The 12469-nt window shown below is 72.5% G+C and overlaps 2 protein-coding genes across 2 annotated transcripts in view; one reads left to right on the forward strand and one right to left on the reverse strand.

Annotated features, from left to right (window-relative positions):
• The window catches only part of FOXH1 (forkhead box H1), a 2736-nt gene extending 2421 nt beyond the window's left edge, over nt 1-315 (reverse strand). The window contains 1 exon segment of the mRNA XM_075705095.1: nt 298-315. Within this exon segment, the coding sequence (XP_075561210.1) occupies nt 298-315 (18 nt within the window).
• Nucleotides 316-589: 274 nt separating this feature from the next.
• On the forward strand, nt 590-11451 carry DGAT1 (diacylglycerol O-acyltransferase 1). Its single transcript, XM_075705096.1, is given in 18 exon segments — nt 590-738; nt 4535-4622; nt 5035-5055; nt 5057-5076; nt 7320-7405; nt 7615-7667; nt 7774-7879; nt 7976-8112; nt 8213-8270; nt 8400-8503; nt 9776-9814; nt 9932-9973; nt 10284-10328; nt 10411-10523; nt 10656-10721; nt 10840-10927; nt 11040-11102; nt 11305-11451. Coding segments are annotated over 18 exon segments (1425 nt in total).
• Nucleotides 11452-12469: the final 1018 nt, after the last annotated feature.

The raw sequence follows: 12469 nt of genomic DNA on the forward strand, positions 1-12469 counted from the left end.
CAAACACCCCCTGCCCCCCCCTTTCTCCCCCCCATTTCACCCCAAGCCCCCCCAAACACCCCCTTTCCCCCCCCCATTTCCCCCCCCATCCCCATGACCCCCCCGCCCCCCCCATTCGGGCCCCCCCATTCCACCCCCTGCCCCCCCAATTACCCCCCCCCCCCCCCTCACCTGCGCTCCCCCCCGGCTCCGCCCGCCGCCCCCCGCTCCCCCGCCGGCCGCCGCTCATCGCCGCGCTGCTCCGCCCTCCCATTGGCCACCGCGGCCCCGCCCCGCCTCCCCATTGGCTCACCGCGCCCCACCCAGCCTCGCCATTGGCCCGTCACGCTGAGGGGCGGGAGGGAGGCGGGCGGGGCGCCGCGGGGGCCGCTGGGAGTTGGAGTCCCGCCGCTTCTCCCCCTTCCCATTGGTCGGGCGGGGAGGTGGGCGGGGCGGTGGCGAGCCCCGCCGCTGCTCCCCCTTCCCATTGGCGGGGCGGGGCGGTGGGCGGGGCCGTTGCCAAGGTTACAAAGGCCGTGGCGGGCGGGGGGCGCGCTACGGTGGCCGGGAGGCGGCGCGGGCCGGCGGCGCTGCCAGGGCCGGGCCCAGCATGGGCGACCGTGGCGCGACAGCGGCGGGTGACGGGCGGGGGGCGGCGGCGGCGGCGGCCCCCCGGAGGCGGCGGGGGAGCGGGGAGCCGAGCCGCGGCCACGACCCCGGCGACAGCGACCCCGGCCATGACCCCGGCGGGGATTTCAGGTAACGGGGCCGCTCCGGGAGGGCCCCCCGGGACCGGGACCCCCAGCCCCCTCCCGGCCCCCCACCCCCGGGCCCGTGCGTCCCGTCCGTGTGTCCGCCCCCGTGTCCCGGTCCCGTGCCCCCGGGGGCGATGTCCCCAGCCCGGCCCCGCCACCTCCGCCCCCCCCCGCCGGGCCCGGCCGCTCCCGGTTCCTCTTGCGACACCGCGGGGCCCTCCCCGCCCGGCTGCTTCCTCGGGCGGCGAAGGGACCGCACCCCCCCCGGGGGCTCCCCTGGGAACGGGCCCCCCCGGCACAAGGCGGGGGGGGGGGGGGGGCTGGCAGCAGGAAGCCCCGGCAGTGACCCCTGCCCCTGGTTTGGGGTCCCTGGTCCCCCCTGTCCTGGGTTTGGGGTCCCCCCTGCCCCTGGTTTGGGGTCCCCGGTCCCCCCCCGTTCCTTGGGGGGGTCCCTCAGTCCCTACTGCCCCTGGTTTGGGGTCCCCCCTGTCCCTTGGGGGGGTCCCTCGGTCCCCCCTGCCCCTGGTTTGGGGTCCCCCCTGTCCCTTGGGGGGGTCCCTCGGTCCCCCCTGCCCCTGGTTTGGGGTCCCCCCTGTCCCTTGGGGGGGTCCCCGGTCCCCCCTGCCCCTGGTTTGGGGTCCCCGGTCCCCCCCGTTCCTTGGGGGGGGTCCCTCAGTCCCTACTGCCCCTGGTTTGGGGTCCCCCCTGTCCCTTGGGGGGGTCCCCGGTCCCCCCTGCCCCTGGTTTGGGGTCCCCGGTCCCCCCCCGTTCCTTGGGGGGGTCCCTCAGTCCCTACTGCCCCTGGTTTGGGGTCCCCCCTGTCCCTTGGGGGGGTCCCTCGGTCCCCCCTGCCCCTGGTTTGGGGTCCCCCCTGTCCCTTGGGGGGGTCCCTCGGTCCCCCCTGCCCCTGGTTTGGGGTCCCCCCTGTCCCTTGGGGGGGTCCCTCGGTCCCCCTGCCCCTGGTTTGGGGTCCCCCCTGTCCCTTGGGGGGGTCCCTCGGTCCCCCCTGCCCCTGGTTTGGGGTCCCCCCTGTCCCTTGGGGGGGTCCCCGGTCCCCCCTGCCCCTGGTTTGGGGTCCCCGGTCCCCCCCGTTCCTTGGGGCGGTCCCTCAGTCCCTACTGCCCCTGGTTTGGGGTCCCCCCTGTCCCTTGGGGGGGGTCCCTGGTCCCCTCCGTCCTTGGTTTGGGGTCCCCCCTACCCCTGGTTTGGGGTCCCCGGTCCCCCCCGTTCCTTGGGGGGGTCCCTCGGTCCCCCCTGCCCCTGGTTTGGGGTCCCCCCTGTCCCTTGGGGGGGTCCCTTGGTCCCACCTGCCCCTGGTTTGGGGTCCCCCCTGTCCCTTGTTTGGGGTCCCCGGTCCCCCCTGCCCCTGGTTTGGGGACCCCCCTGTTCCCTGCCTCTGTGGGGGACCCCCTGCCCCCCCTGCCCCTGGTTGGGCACCCACCCCTGCCCCTGGGGGGGGTCCTGTCCCCTGGGGACCCCAATCCAGGTCACCTAAACCCCCAGGGCCCCCCCCCAGCTGGGCAGGGGGGGTCCCGCTCCCCCCAGGCAGGAGCGAGGGGCTGGGGGGGACCCCGCTGCCCCCCCGCCTGCCCCCCTGCCCGCACCGACGCCCCAAAATACACCCCCCAGCCCCCTGACCCCCCCCTTTGGGGCGCGGCGGGGGCAGGATCAGTCCCTGACCCCTCCCTACCCCCAAATCTTATCTAGGGCGGGGGCTGCGGCACCCGGGGACTCTGGACCCCGGGCTGGCAGCTGCCTGTCCTGCCCGAACATGCTGGGACGTCCCCCCCCTCCCGGGGGGGCACAAGGGGGTCCCCAACACCAAAGGGGGGTCCTGGATGGAGCCCCCTGCCCTGCCCGAACACGCTGGGACGTCCCCGTCCCCTCCCGGGGGGGCACAAGGGGGTCCCCAACACCAAAGGGGGGTCCTGGATGGAGCCCCCCGCCCTGCCCGAACACGCTGGGACGTCCCCGTCCCCTCCTGGGGGGCACAAGGGGGTCCCCAACACCAAAGGGGGGGTCCTGGATGGAGCCCCCCGCCCTGCCCGAACACGCTGGGACGTCCCCGTCCCCTCCTGGGGGGCACAAGGGGGTCCCCAACACCAAAGGGGGGTCGTGGATGGTGCCCCCCGCCCTGCCCGAACACGCTGGGACGTCCCCGTCCCCTCCCGGGGGGGACACAAGGGGGTCCCCAACACCAAAGGGGGGGTCGTGGATGGAGCCCCCCGCCCTGCCCGAACACGCTGGGACGTCCCCGTCCCCTCCCGGGGGGGGCACAAGGGGGTCCCCAACACCAAAGGGGGGTCCTGGATGGTGCCCCCCGCCCTGCCTGAACACGCTGGGACGTCCCCGTCCGTCCCGGGGGGCACAAGGGGGTCCCCAACACCAAAGGGGGGGTCGTGGATGGAGCCCCCTGCCCTGCCCGAACACGCTGGGACGTCCCCGTCCCCTCCTGGGGGGCACAAGGGGGTCCCCAACACCAAAGGGGGGGTCGTGGATGGAGCCCCCCGCCCTGCCCGAACACGCTGGGACGTCCCCGTCCCCTCCTGGGGGGCACAAGGGGGTCCCCAACACCAAAGGGGGGGTCGTGGATGGAGCCCCCCGCCCTGCCCGAACATGCTGGGACGTCCCCCCCCTCCCGGGGGGGACACAAGGGGGTCCCCAACACCAAAGGGGGGTCCTGGATGGTGCCCCCCGCCCTGCCCGAACACGCTGGGACGTCCCCCCCCCTCCCGGGGGGGGCACAAGGGGGTCCCCAGCACCAAAGGGGGGTCCTGGATGGAGCCCCCTGCCCTGCCCGAACACGCTGGGACGTCCCCGTCCCCTCCCGGGGGGGACACAAGGGGGTCCCCAACACCAAAGGGGGGTCCTGGATGGTGCCCCCCACCCTGCCCGAACATGCTGGGACGTCCCCGTCCCCTCCCGGGGGGGGCACAAGGGGGTCCCCAACACCAAAGGGGGGTCCTGGATGGTGCCCCCCGCCCTGCCCGAACACGCTGGGACGTCCCCCCCCTCCCGGGGGGGCACAAGGGGGTCCCCAACACCAAAGGGGGGTCCTGGATGGTGCCCCCCGCCCTGCCCGAACACGCTGGGACGTCCCCCCCCTCCCGGGGGGGGCACAAGGGGGTCCCCAACACCAAAGGGGGGTCCTGGATGGAGCCCCCCGCCCTGCGCCGAACACGCTGGGACGTCCCCGTCCCCTCCCGGGGGGGACACAAGGGGGTCCCCAACACCAAAGGGGGGTCCTGGATGGAGCCCCCCGCCCTGCCCGAACACGCTGGGACGTCCCCGTCCCCTCCTGGGGGGGCACAAGGGGGTCCCCAACACCAAAGGGGGGTCCTGGATGGAGCCCCCCGCCCTGCCCGAACACACTGGGACGTCCCCCCCCTCCCGGGGGGGGCACAAGGGGGTCCCCAGCACCAAAGGGGGGTCCTGGATGGAGCCCCCCGCCCTGCCCGAACACGCTGCGACGTCCCCGTCCCCTCCCGGGGGGGGGCACAAGGGGGTCCCCAACACCAAAGGGGGGGTCCTGGATGGTGCCCCCCGCCCTGCCCGAACACGCTGGGACGTCCCCCCCCTCCCGGGGGGGGCACAAGGGGGTCCCCAACACCAAAGGGGGGGTCCTGGATGGCACCCCCTGCCCACAGCCCCCGCTGCCGCAGTCCCCAGCCGCCGCCGGCGTCCCCGGCATGGTTTTGGCCGCCCCCCGCCGCCCCCCCCGCCAATCTCCGCACCGTCCCACCACCCCCCCGAATTTTTTTTTTTATTTTTTCCCTTTTTTTTTTTTTTTGCCTCCCCAGGTGCCACAAGGTGCAGGAATCTCTGCTGAGCTCGGCCAGCGGCTACAGCAACTACCGCGGCATCCTCAACTGGTGTGTGGTCATGCTGGTGAGTTTTTTTGGGGGGGGGGTCCCAGGGGACCCCAAGGCGGCCGGCGACGCCAGAACGGGCGCGGCGATGGCTAATCCCCCCGGTGGCGCGGTTTTAATTTGATTACCGGGGCGAAAGCGAGCTAGAAGGGGCTCGCCCGGCGTTCCCGGCTCGTTGCCCGCCGCCGGCCTTCGGGCTACCGCGAGGGGGGAAGCGCGAAGCCCCCCACCGCCCCCCACCCACCACCCCGGTTTCCGCTCTCCGGCGGGGGGCAATGCCCGCGGTTGCGTGGCCGGCGAGCGGGGCTCGGCGCGTGCCGCAAGCGGCGCCGGTGCCGCAAGAACCGCCCGGAGCTGTTCCCAAATCTGGGGGGGGGGGGCTGCGGGTGTCCCCCCCCCGGTCGCCTCACCCGCCGCTTTATTTCTCCCAGGTCCTGAGCAACGCTCGGCTTTTTTTTGGAAAACCTCATCAAGTGAGTCCGGGGGGGTCCCCAGGGTTGGGGAGGGGGGGACACAGAGGGACCCTGACCCCCCCACCCCCCCCCCCCCCGCACGGGGGGTGTCAGTGTCCCCGGCGCGGGGCTGGGGGGGGCGGCGGCGACGTCGTCGATCCCGCTGGGGGTTTGGGGTGGGGGGAGCAGGGACCCCCGTGGGGGGAACGCTGGTGCGTTCGGGAGTGACCCCCCCCCGCCCTGTAATGGGGTCTGGGGGGGCTCCGGGGGTGTCTGGGGGGGCTCCGGGGGTGTCTGGGGGGGCTCCAGGGGTGTCTGGGGGGGCTCCGGGGGTGTCTGGGGGGGCTCCGGGGGTGTCTGGGGGGGCTCCGGGTGTTTCTGGGGGGGGGTCCAGGGGTTTCTGGGGGTCTCTGGGGGGGGTCCAGGGGTGTCTGGGGGGGTGTCTGGGTGTTTCTGGGGGTGTCGGGGGGGGCCGGGGGTATGTGGGGGGGGTCCAGGGGTTTCTGGGGGTTTCTGGGGGGGGTCCAGGGGTGTCTGGGTGCTTCTGGGGGGGCCTGGGGGTGTCGGGGGGGGCCGGGGGTATGTGGGGGGGGGTCCAGGGGTTTCTGGGGGTGTCTGGGGGGGTCCAGGAGTTTCTGGGGGTTTCTGGGGGTTTCTGGGGGGGGGTCCAGGGGTGTCTGGGGGTTTCTGGGGGGGGCCTGGGGGTGTCAGGGGGGGCCGGGGGTATGTGGGGGGGGTCCAGGGGTTTCTGGGGGTGTCTGGGGGGGTCCAGGAGTTTCTGGGGGTTTCTGGGGGGGGTCCAGGGGTGTCTGGGTGCTTCTGGGGGGGCCTGGGGGTGTCGGGGGGGGCCAGGGGTATGTGGGGGGGGTCCAGGGGTTTCTGGGGGTTTCTGGGGGGGGTCCAGGGGTTTCTGGGGGGGTCCAGGGGTGTCTGGGTGTTTCTGGGGGGGCCTGGGGGTGTCGGGGGGGGCCGGGGGTATGTGGGGGGGGTCCAGGGGTTTCTGGGGGTTTCTGGGGGGGGGTCCAGGGGTGGCTGGGTGTTTCTGGGGGGGCCTGGGGGTGTCGGGGGGGCCGGGGGTTTCTGGGGGGGGGGTCCAGGGGTTTCTGGGGGTTTCTGGGGGGGGGTCCAGGGGTTTCTGGGGGTTTCTGGGGGGGCCTGGGGGTGTCGGGGGGGGCCGGGGGTTTCTGGGGGGGGTCCAGGGGTTTCTGGGGGTTTCTGGGGGGGGGTCCAGGGGTGTCTGGGTGTTTCTGGGGGGGCCTGAGGGTGTCGGGGGGGCCGGGGGTATGTGGGGGGGGTCCAGGGGTTTCTGGGGGTTTCTGGGGGGGGGGGTCCAGGGGTGTCTGGGTGTTTCTGGGGGGGGTCCAGGGGTTTCTGGGGGTTTCTGGGGGGGGGTCCAGGGGTGTCTGGGTGTTTCTGGGGGGTCTGGGGGTGTCGGGGGGGCCGGGGGTTTCTGGGGGGGGGTCCAGGGGTTTCTGGGGGTTTCTGGGGGGGCCTGGGGGTGTCGGGGGGGCCGGGGGTATGTGGGGGGGGTCCAGGGGTTTCTGGGGGTTTCTGGGGGGGGGTCCAGGGGTGTCTGGGTGTTTCTGGGGGGGCCTGGGGGTGTCGGGGGGGCCGGGGGTTTCTGGGGGTTTCTGGGGGGGGGGTCCAGGGGTTTCTGGGTGTTTCTGGGGGGGCCTGGGGGTGTCGGGGGGGCCGGGGGTATGTGGGGGGGGTCCAGGGGTTTCTGGGGGTTTCTGGGGGGGGGGGTCCAGGGGTGTCTGGAGCTTTCTGGGGGGGGTCCAGGGGTTTCTGGGGGTGTCTGGGGGGGTCCAGGAGTTTCTGGGGGTTTCTGGGGGGGGGGGGGGTCCAGGGGTGTCTGGAGCTTTCTGGGGGGGGCCTGGGGGTCCAGGGGTGTCTGGAGCTTTCTGGGGGGGTCCAGGGGTTTCTGGGGGTGTCTGGGGGGGCCCAGGAGTTTCTGGGGGTTTCTGGGGGTTTCTGGGGGGGGTCCAGGGGTGTCTGGGTGCTTCTGGGGGGGCCTGGGGGTGTCGGGGGGGCCGGGGGTATGTGGTGGGGGTCCAGGGGTTTCTGGGGGTGTCTTGGGGGGGGGGTCCAGGTGTGTCTGGTGGGTGTCTGGGGCTTTCTGGGGGGGTCCAGGGCTTTCTGGGGGTGTCTGCAGGTTTCTGGAGGGGATCCAGGGGTTTCTGGGGGGTGTCTGGGGTTTCTGGGGGGGTCCAAGGGTTTCCAGGGGGGTCCAGGGCTGCTCAGGACCCCCCTTTTTTTGGCAGGTACGGGATCCTGGTGGACCCCATCCAGGTGGTCTCTCTCTTCCTCAAAGACCCCTACAGCTGGCCCTCCCTCTGCCTGGTCATCGGTGAGTGCCCCCCGCGCCCCCACCCCCCAAAAAAAACCCCCACGGGGATGGCGGGGCCGGGGGGGGGGGGGGGGGGGACACGGACCAGGGACCCCCCCAAGGAACAGGGGGGACCAGGGACCCCAAACCAGGGGCGTGGGGGACCGAGGGACCGCCCCCAAGGGACAGGGGGGACCCCCAACGCCTTCCTCCTCTTCCTCTCTCCGCAGTAGCCAACGTCTTCGTGGTGGTGGCCCTGGCCCTGGAGCGCCGGCTGGCAGCGGTGAGCGCCCCGGGGGGGGGGGGTGCTGGGTGCCCCCTCCCCAAGGCCTGGGGGGTGCCCCCCACCCCCCCAAATTTCACGCCTGCCCTTCTCTCCACGCCCGCAGGGCTCCCTCTCGGAGGGCGCGGGGACCGCCCTGCACGCCCTCAACCTTTTGGCCATCCTCTGCTTCCCCGCCGGCGTCGTCCTCATGGTCACCTCCATCACCCCAGGTGAGGGGCGGGGGGACGCACGGACAGGCGCCGGGGGCGGACGGACGGACAGGATCGGGCCCTGCCCCCTCCCTCACCTCGCTTTTCCCCCCGCAGCGGGGTCCGTCTTCACGCTGGCCATCTACACCATCATCTTCCTCAAGCTCTTCTCCTTCAGGGACGTCAATAAGTGGTGCCGGCAGAGGAGGGAAGCCAAAACCGCCCCCCCGGCCCCGGGGAGGGCTCGGCCGCAGGTACAGCGCCGGGGCGGGGGGCACGGCGCGCGTCCCGCCGTGGTTTTTGGGGGGCTCACGGCTCCCGTCCCCTCCCCAGCTGCCGCCGGCGCCGCCGAAGCCAACGGGGACGTGGGGGAAGAGCGGCGTCGCCTACCCGGCCAACCTCACCTACAAAAGTAAGGGCAGCCCGCGGATTTTGGGGTGCGGGGGGGGGGGTCCCGGACCCCCTCGGGGGTCTCTGACCCGCTCCCCGGCTTTGCGGCCGTGTGGTTTCCCCCTCCTCTCCCTCCTCCTCTTCCTCGCAGATCTCTATTACTTCATCTTCGCGCCCACCCTCTGCTACGAGCTGAACTTCCCCCGCTCCCCCCGGATCCGCAAGCGATTCCTGCTCCGGCGCCTCTTCGAGATGGTGGGGGCTGGGGGGGGGGCGTCCGGGGGGGGTCCTGCTGGGTTTGGGGTCCCTCAGGGGGGCTGCGGGGGGTCCTGCTGGGTTTGGGGTCCCTCAGGGGGGCTGGGGGGGGTCCTGCTGGGTTTGGGGTCCTTCGGGGGGGGCTGGGGGGGTCCTGCTGGGTTTGGGGTCCCTCAGGGGGGGGTTGGGGGGGGTCCTGCTGGGTTTGGGGTCCTTCTGGGGGGGGCCGGGTGGGTCCTGCTGGGTTTGGGGTCCCTCGGGGGGGCTGGGGGGGTCCTGCTGGGTTTGGGGTCCCTCGGGGGGGCTGGGGGGGGGGGGTCCTGCTGGGTTTGGGGTCCCTCAGGGGGGCTGCGGGGGGTCCTGCTGGGTTTGGGGTCCCTCAGGGGGGGTTGGGGGGGGTCCTGCTGGGTTTGGGGTCCTTCGGGGGGGGCTGGGGGGGTTCTGCTGGGTTTGGGGTCCCTCAGGGGGGCTGGGGGGGTCCTGCTGGGTTTGGGGTCCTTCGGGGGGGGCTGGGGGGGTCCTGCTGGGTTTGGGGTCCCTCAGGGGGGCTGGGGGGGTCCTGCTGGGTTTGGGGTCCCTCGGGGGGGCTGGGGGGGGGGGGTCCTGCTGGGTTTGGGGTCCCTCAGGGGGGCTGCGGGGGGTCCTGCTGGGTTTGGGGTCCTTCGGGTGGGGCTGGGGGGGTTCTGCTGGGTTTGGGGTCCCTCAGGGGGCTGGGGGGGGGTTTCTGCTGGGTTTGGGGTCCCTCAGGGGGGCTGGGGGGGGGTTCTGCTGGGTTTGGGGTCCCTCAGGGGGGCTGGGGTGGGTCCTGCTGGGTTTGGGGTCCCTCAGGGGGGCTGGGGGGGTCCTGCTGGGTTTGGGGTCCTTCTAGGGGGTCCCTCGGGGGGGGGGTCCTGCTGGGTTTGGGGTCCCTCGGGGGGGGGGGTCCTGCTGGGTTTGGGGTCCCTCGGGGGGGGTTCTGCTGGGTTTCGGTCCCTCTGGGAGTCCTGGGGGGGTTCTGCTGGGTTTGGGGGTCCTGGGGGGTCCTGTTGGATTTGGGGTCACTCTGGGGGTCCTGGGGGGGTCCTGCTGGGTTTGGGGTCCCTCTGAGAGTCCTGGGGGGGTCCTGCTGTGGGGTCCTGCTGGGGTTTGGGGTCCTGCTGTGGGGTCCCTCTGGGGGTCCTGCTGGGTTTGGGGTCCCTCTGGGGGTCCTGCTGGGTTTGGGGTCCCCCAAAACGGGCAGGGGGGCTGCCGGCTGCCCCCGCTGCCGGCTCCATCGCTGCCGTTGTTTTCCAGCTCTTCTTCACCCAGCTGCTGGTGGGGCTGATCCAGCAGGTACGGGGGGGCGGGGGGGCTTCACCCTGCCGGCACGGGGACCCCCACATCAGGGCCAGCCCCCCATCCCCGGCGCTAGCCCCCCATCCCGGCTCCAACCCTCCTTTTCCGTTCCAGTGGATGGTGCCCACGATCCAGAACTCCATGAAGCCGTTTCGGGTGAGCGATGGGGGGACCCCCGGCAGTTGGGGGTCCCCCAGGGAGTGGTCCCGGGGGGTGCCGGGGGATGGGGGGTGGGCAGAGGTTTTGGCTCCCCCCCCCCCCAGCTGGCTGCGGTGGGGCAGAGGCTGCCCGGTACCGGAGCCGGCTCCGAGATTCGGCTGAGCTGTCGCCCATCCCGCGTTCCGGGTGCCGGGATGGCCCCGGTTGGCGGCCGTGGGGTCCCTGCCCGCGCCCCCGCCCCTGCCCCCTTCCCCGCCTGGCACGGGATCCGCGGGACGGCGCCGACGGACCGCGACGGCTTTTGCAGGACATGGATTATTCCCGGATCATCGAGCGGCTCCTGAAGCTGGCCGTGAGTACCCCCTTGGTCCCCCTGCCTTGGATTGGGGGGGGGGTCCCAGCCCCACATTTGACACCCCCCGCCCCACGCGCAGGTCCCCAACCACTTCATCTGGCTCATCTTCTTCTACTGGTTCTTCCACTCCTGCCTGAACGTGGTGGCCGAAGTGATGCAGTTCGGGGACCGGGAATTTTATAGGGACTGGTGGTGAGTGACGGCGTTGCCCCCTCCCCAAGCCCACTCCCCTCGAGCGGGGGGGGGGGGTCCCTGCGGCGTGGGGTGGAGCGGGGACGCGGCGGCTTCCCCCCGCAACGTGGCTCGCTGCCCCTTTCTCCCCAGGAATTCGGAGTCGGTGACTTATTTCTGGCAGAACTGGAACATCCCCGTGCATAAGTGGTGCCTGAGGTACGCGGGGGCAGCAAGAGGGGGACCGCGTGCCCCCCCCCCCCCCCCCAGCTCGGGGTTTTGGGGGGGCCGCGTCGCTCCCGGGGGGCTCTGTGCTACCGCGGCGGCTGCTTCTCAGGCACTTCTACAAGCCCATGCTGAAGTCGGGGATCAGCAAGCGGACGGCCCAGATAGCCGTTTTCCTGGGCTCCGCGTTTTTCCACGAGGTCAGTGCCGCTTCCCAGCGCCGGGGGGGCTGCCTGCAGCTCCCCCCCTCCCCTAAACACCCCCCCCCAGAGCTCCCACCCCGGCGCTGGAGCTGAGGCCGTGTCCCCGCAGTACTTGGTCAGCGTCCCCCTCAAGATGTTCCGGCTCTGGGCGTTCATCGGGATGGCGGCGCAGGTAAGCCGAGCCCTCGCCGGCCGCCGCTTCGCTCCGGAGCAGCGCCTCTGCATCCCTTCGGAGAGGACGGGGAGGGCTGGGCTGCAGCCTCGGGATAACGGGGGCTGCAGGAGGGTCCCGAAACCTTGAGCCCGCCGCGGACCGGGGCGCATCCCGGCTTGCCCCCCGGCCGTGGGGCTGACGCCGTCCCCCTCCTCCCCAGGTCCCGCTGGCCTGGTTCGTCTCCAGGTTCCTGCAGGGAAACTACGGGAACGCGGCCGTCTGGATATCCCTGATCATCGGGCAGCCCATCGCCATCCTCATGTACGTGCACGACTACTACGTGCTCAACTACGAAGGCAACCAGTGAGGCGGCAGCGGTTGCGGCTTGGGGGGGCTCCCCACCCTCCCTCCCGGTGCCCCCCGGCACGGCGGGCGCCCATTTTGGACGGCGCCGCGGTGCCGCCGTGCCGCCTCCTTCTTCTATGCGTTAGGGAATAACCGGCGGGCGTTAATTCTCCTCGCCAATTGAATGTTGGATCAATGCAATAGCCCCCCCTCCCCGGCGCGGGGCACGGCCCCCGTTCTGCTCCGGGGACGGCGTTTGGCCGCGGCCGAGCTTGCCGCCGCGGCCGGCTGCTCTGGCGCTGCCGGGAGCCGGCCTCCGGGCCCCGGTTGCCCCTCGGCCCCCACCGCCGGAGCCTTCCTCCCCGTTACGGCACTTTAGAGGACCGTCCCCGCGCTGGGACCGTCCCGTCCGTCCCCGGTCGTCGCGTTCCTCGGCGAGGGCTCGGCACAATCGCTGCCCGCTCCGTCCTTGGGCCGTTTGCCGTGCAGGCAGCTGCCGGCGCTGCCGGGCTCCGCTGCTGCCTCTCAGCCTTGCTCCGGTCTCACTCAGCCACTTTTTAACCCTTCTACCTTGTATCTCGCAAATACCGAGTGATTAAAATGTCTTTTTTTTTTTTTTTTCCTTCTCTTTTTCGTTCATTTTCCAAGCCTGGCCTCGCCCCTCTTCCTCTCTACCCCAGGCAGTGGGGCAGGACGGGGGTGGGGGGTTACTTGTGGGGCTCAGCAGCTTCTGTCCCAGCCCCTGCGTGGCTGGAGCAACTGGTTTGGGGTGGGGGAAAGCAGCTGGGCCAGACTGGACGAGCTGGAGGGAGCAATGCGCCCCCTCCCAAACCCTTGGCTGGGCACCCTGGGGTGCTCGGCCGGGGCTTTGCTCCCTGGGGGGGCTTCCAGCTGCAGCCGGAGCCTGGAAAAAAAAACTTCCCTGGGAAGGAGCTGGGACCCCGCCCTGCAGTTCGAGATGGCCCTGGGTGCTCTGTGGCCGGCCTTGGGTGCTGCTTCCCCCGGCCCTGGGTGCTCTGCGGCCGCCCTTGGGTGCTCCC

The sequence above is a fragment of the Pelecanus crispus genome, chromosome 2, assembly GCF_030463565.1.
Source record: "Pelecanus crispus isolate bPelCri1 chromosome 2, bPelCri1.pri, whole genome shotgun sequence".
Classification (NCBI taxonomy): Eukaryota; Metazoa; Chordata; class Aves; order Pelecaniformes; family Pelecanidae; genus Pelecanus; species Pelecanus crispus.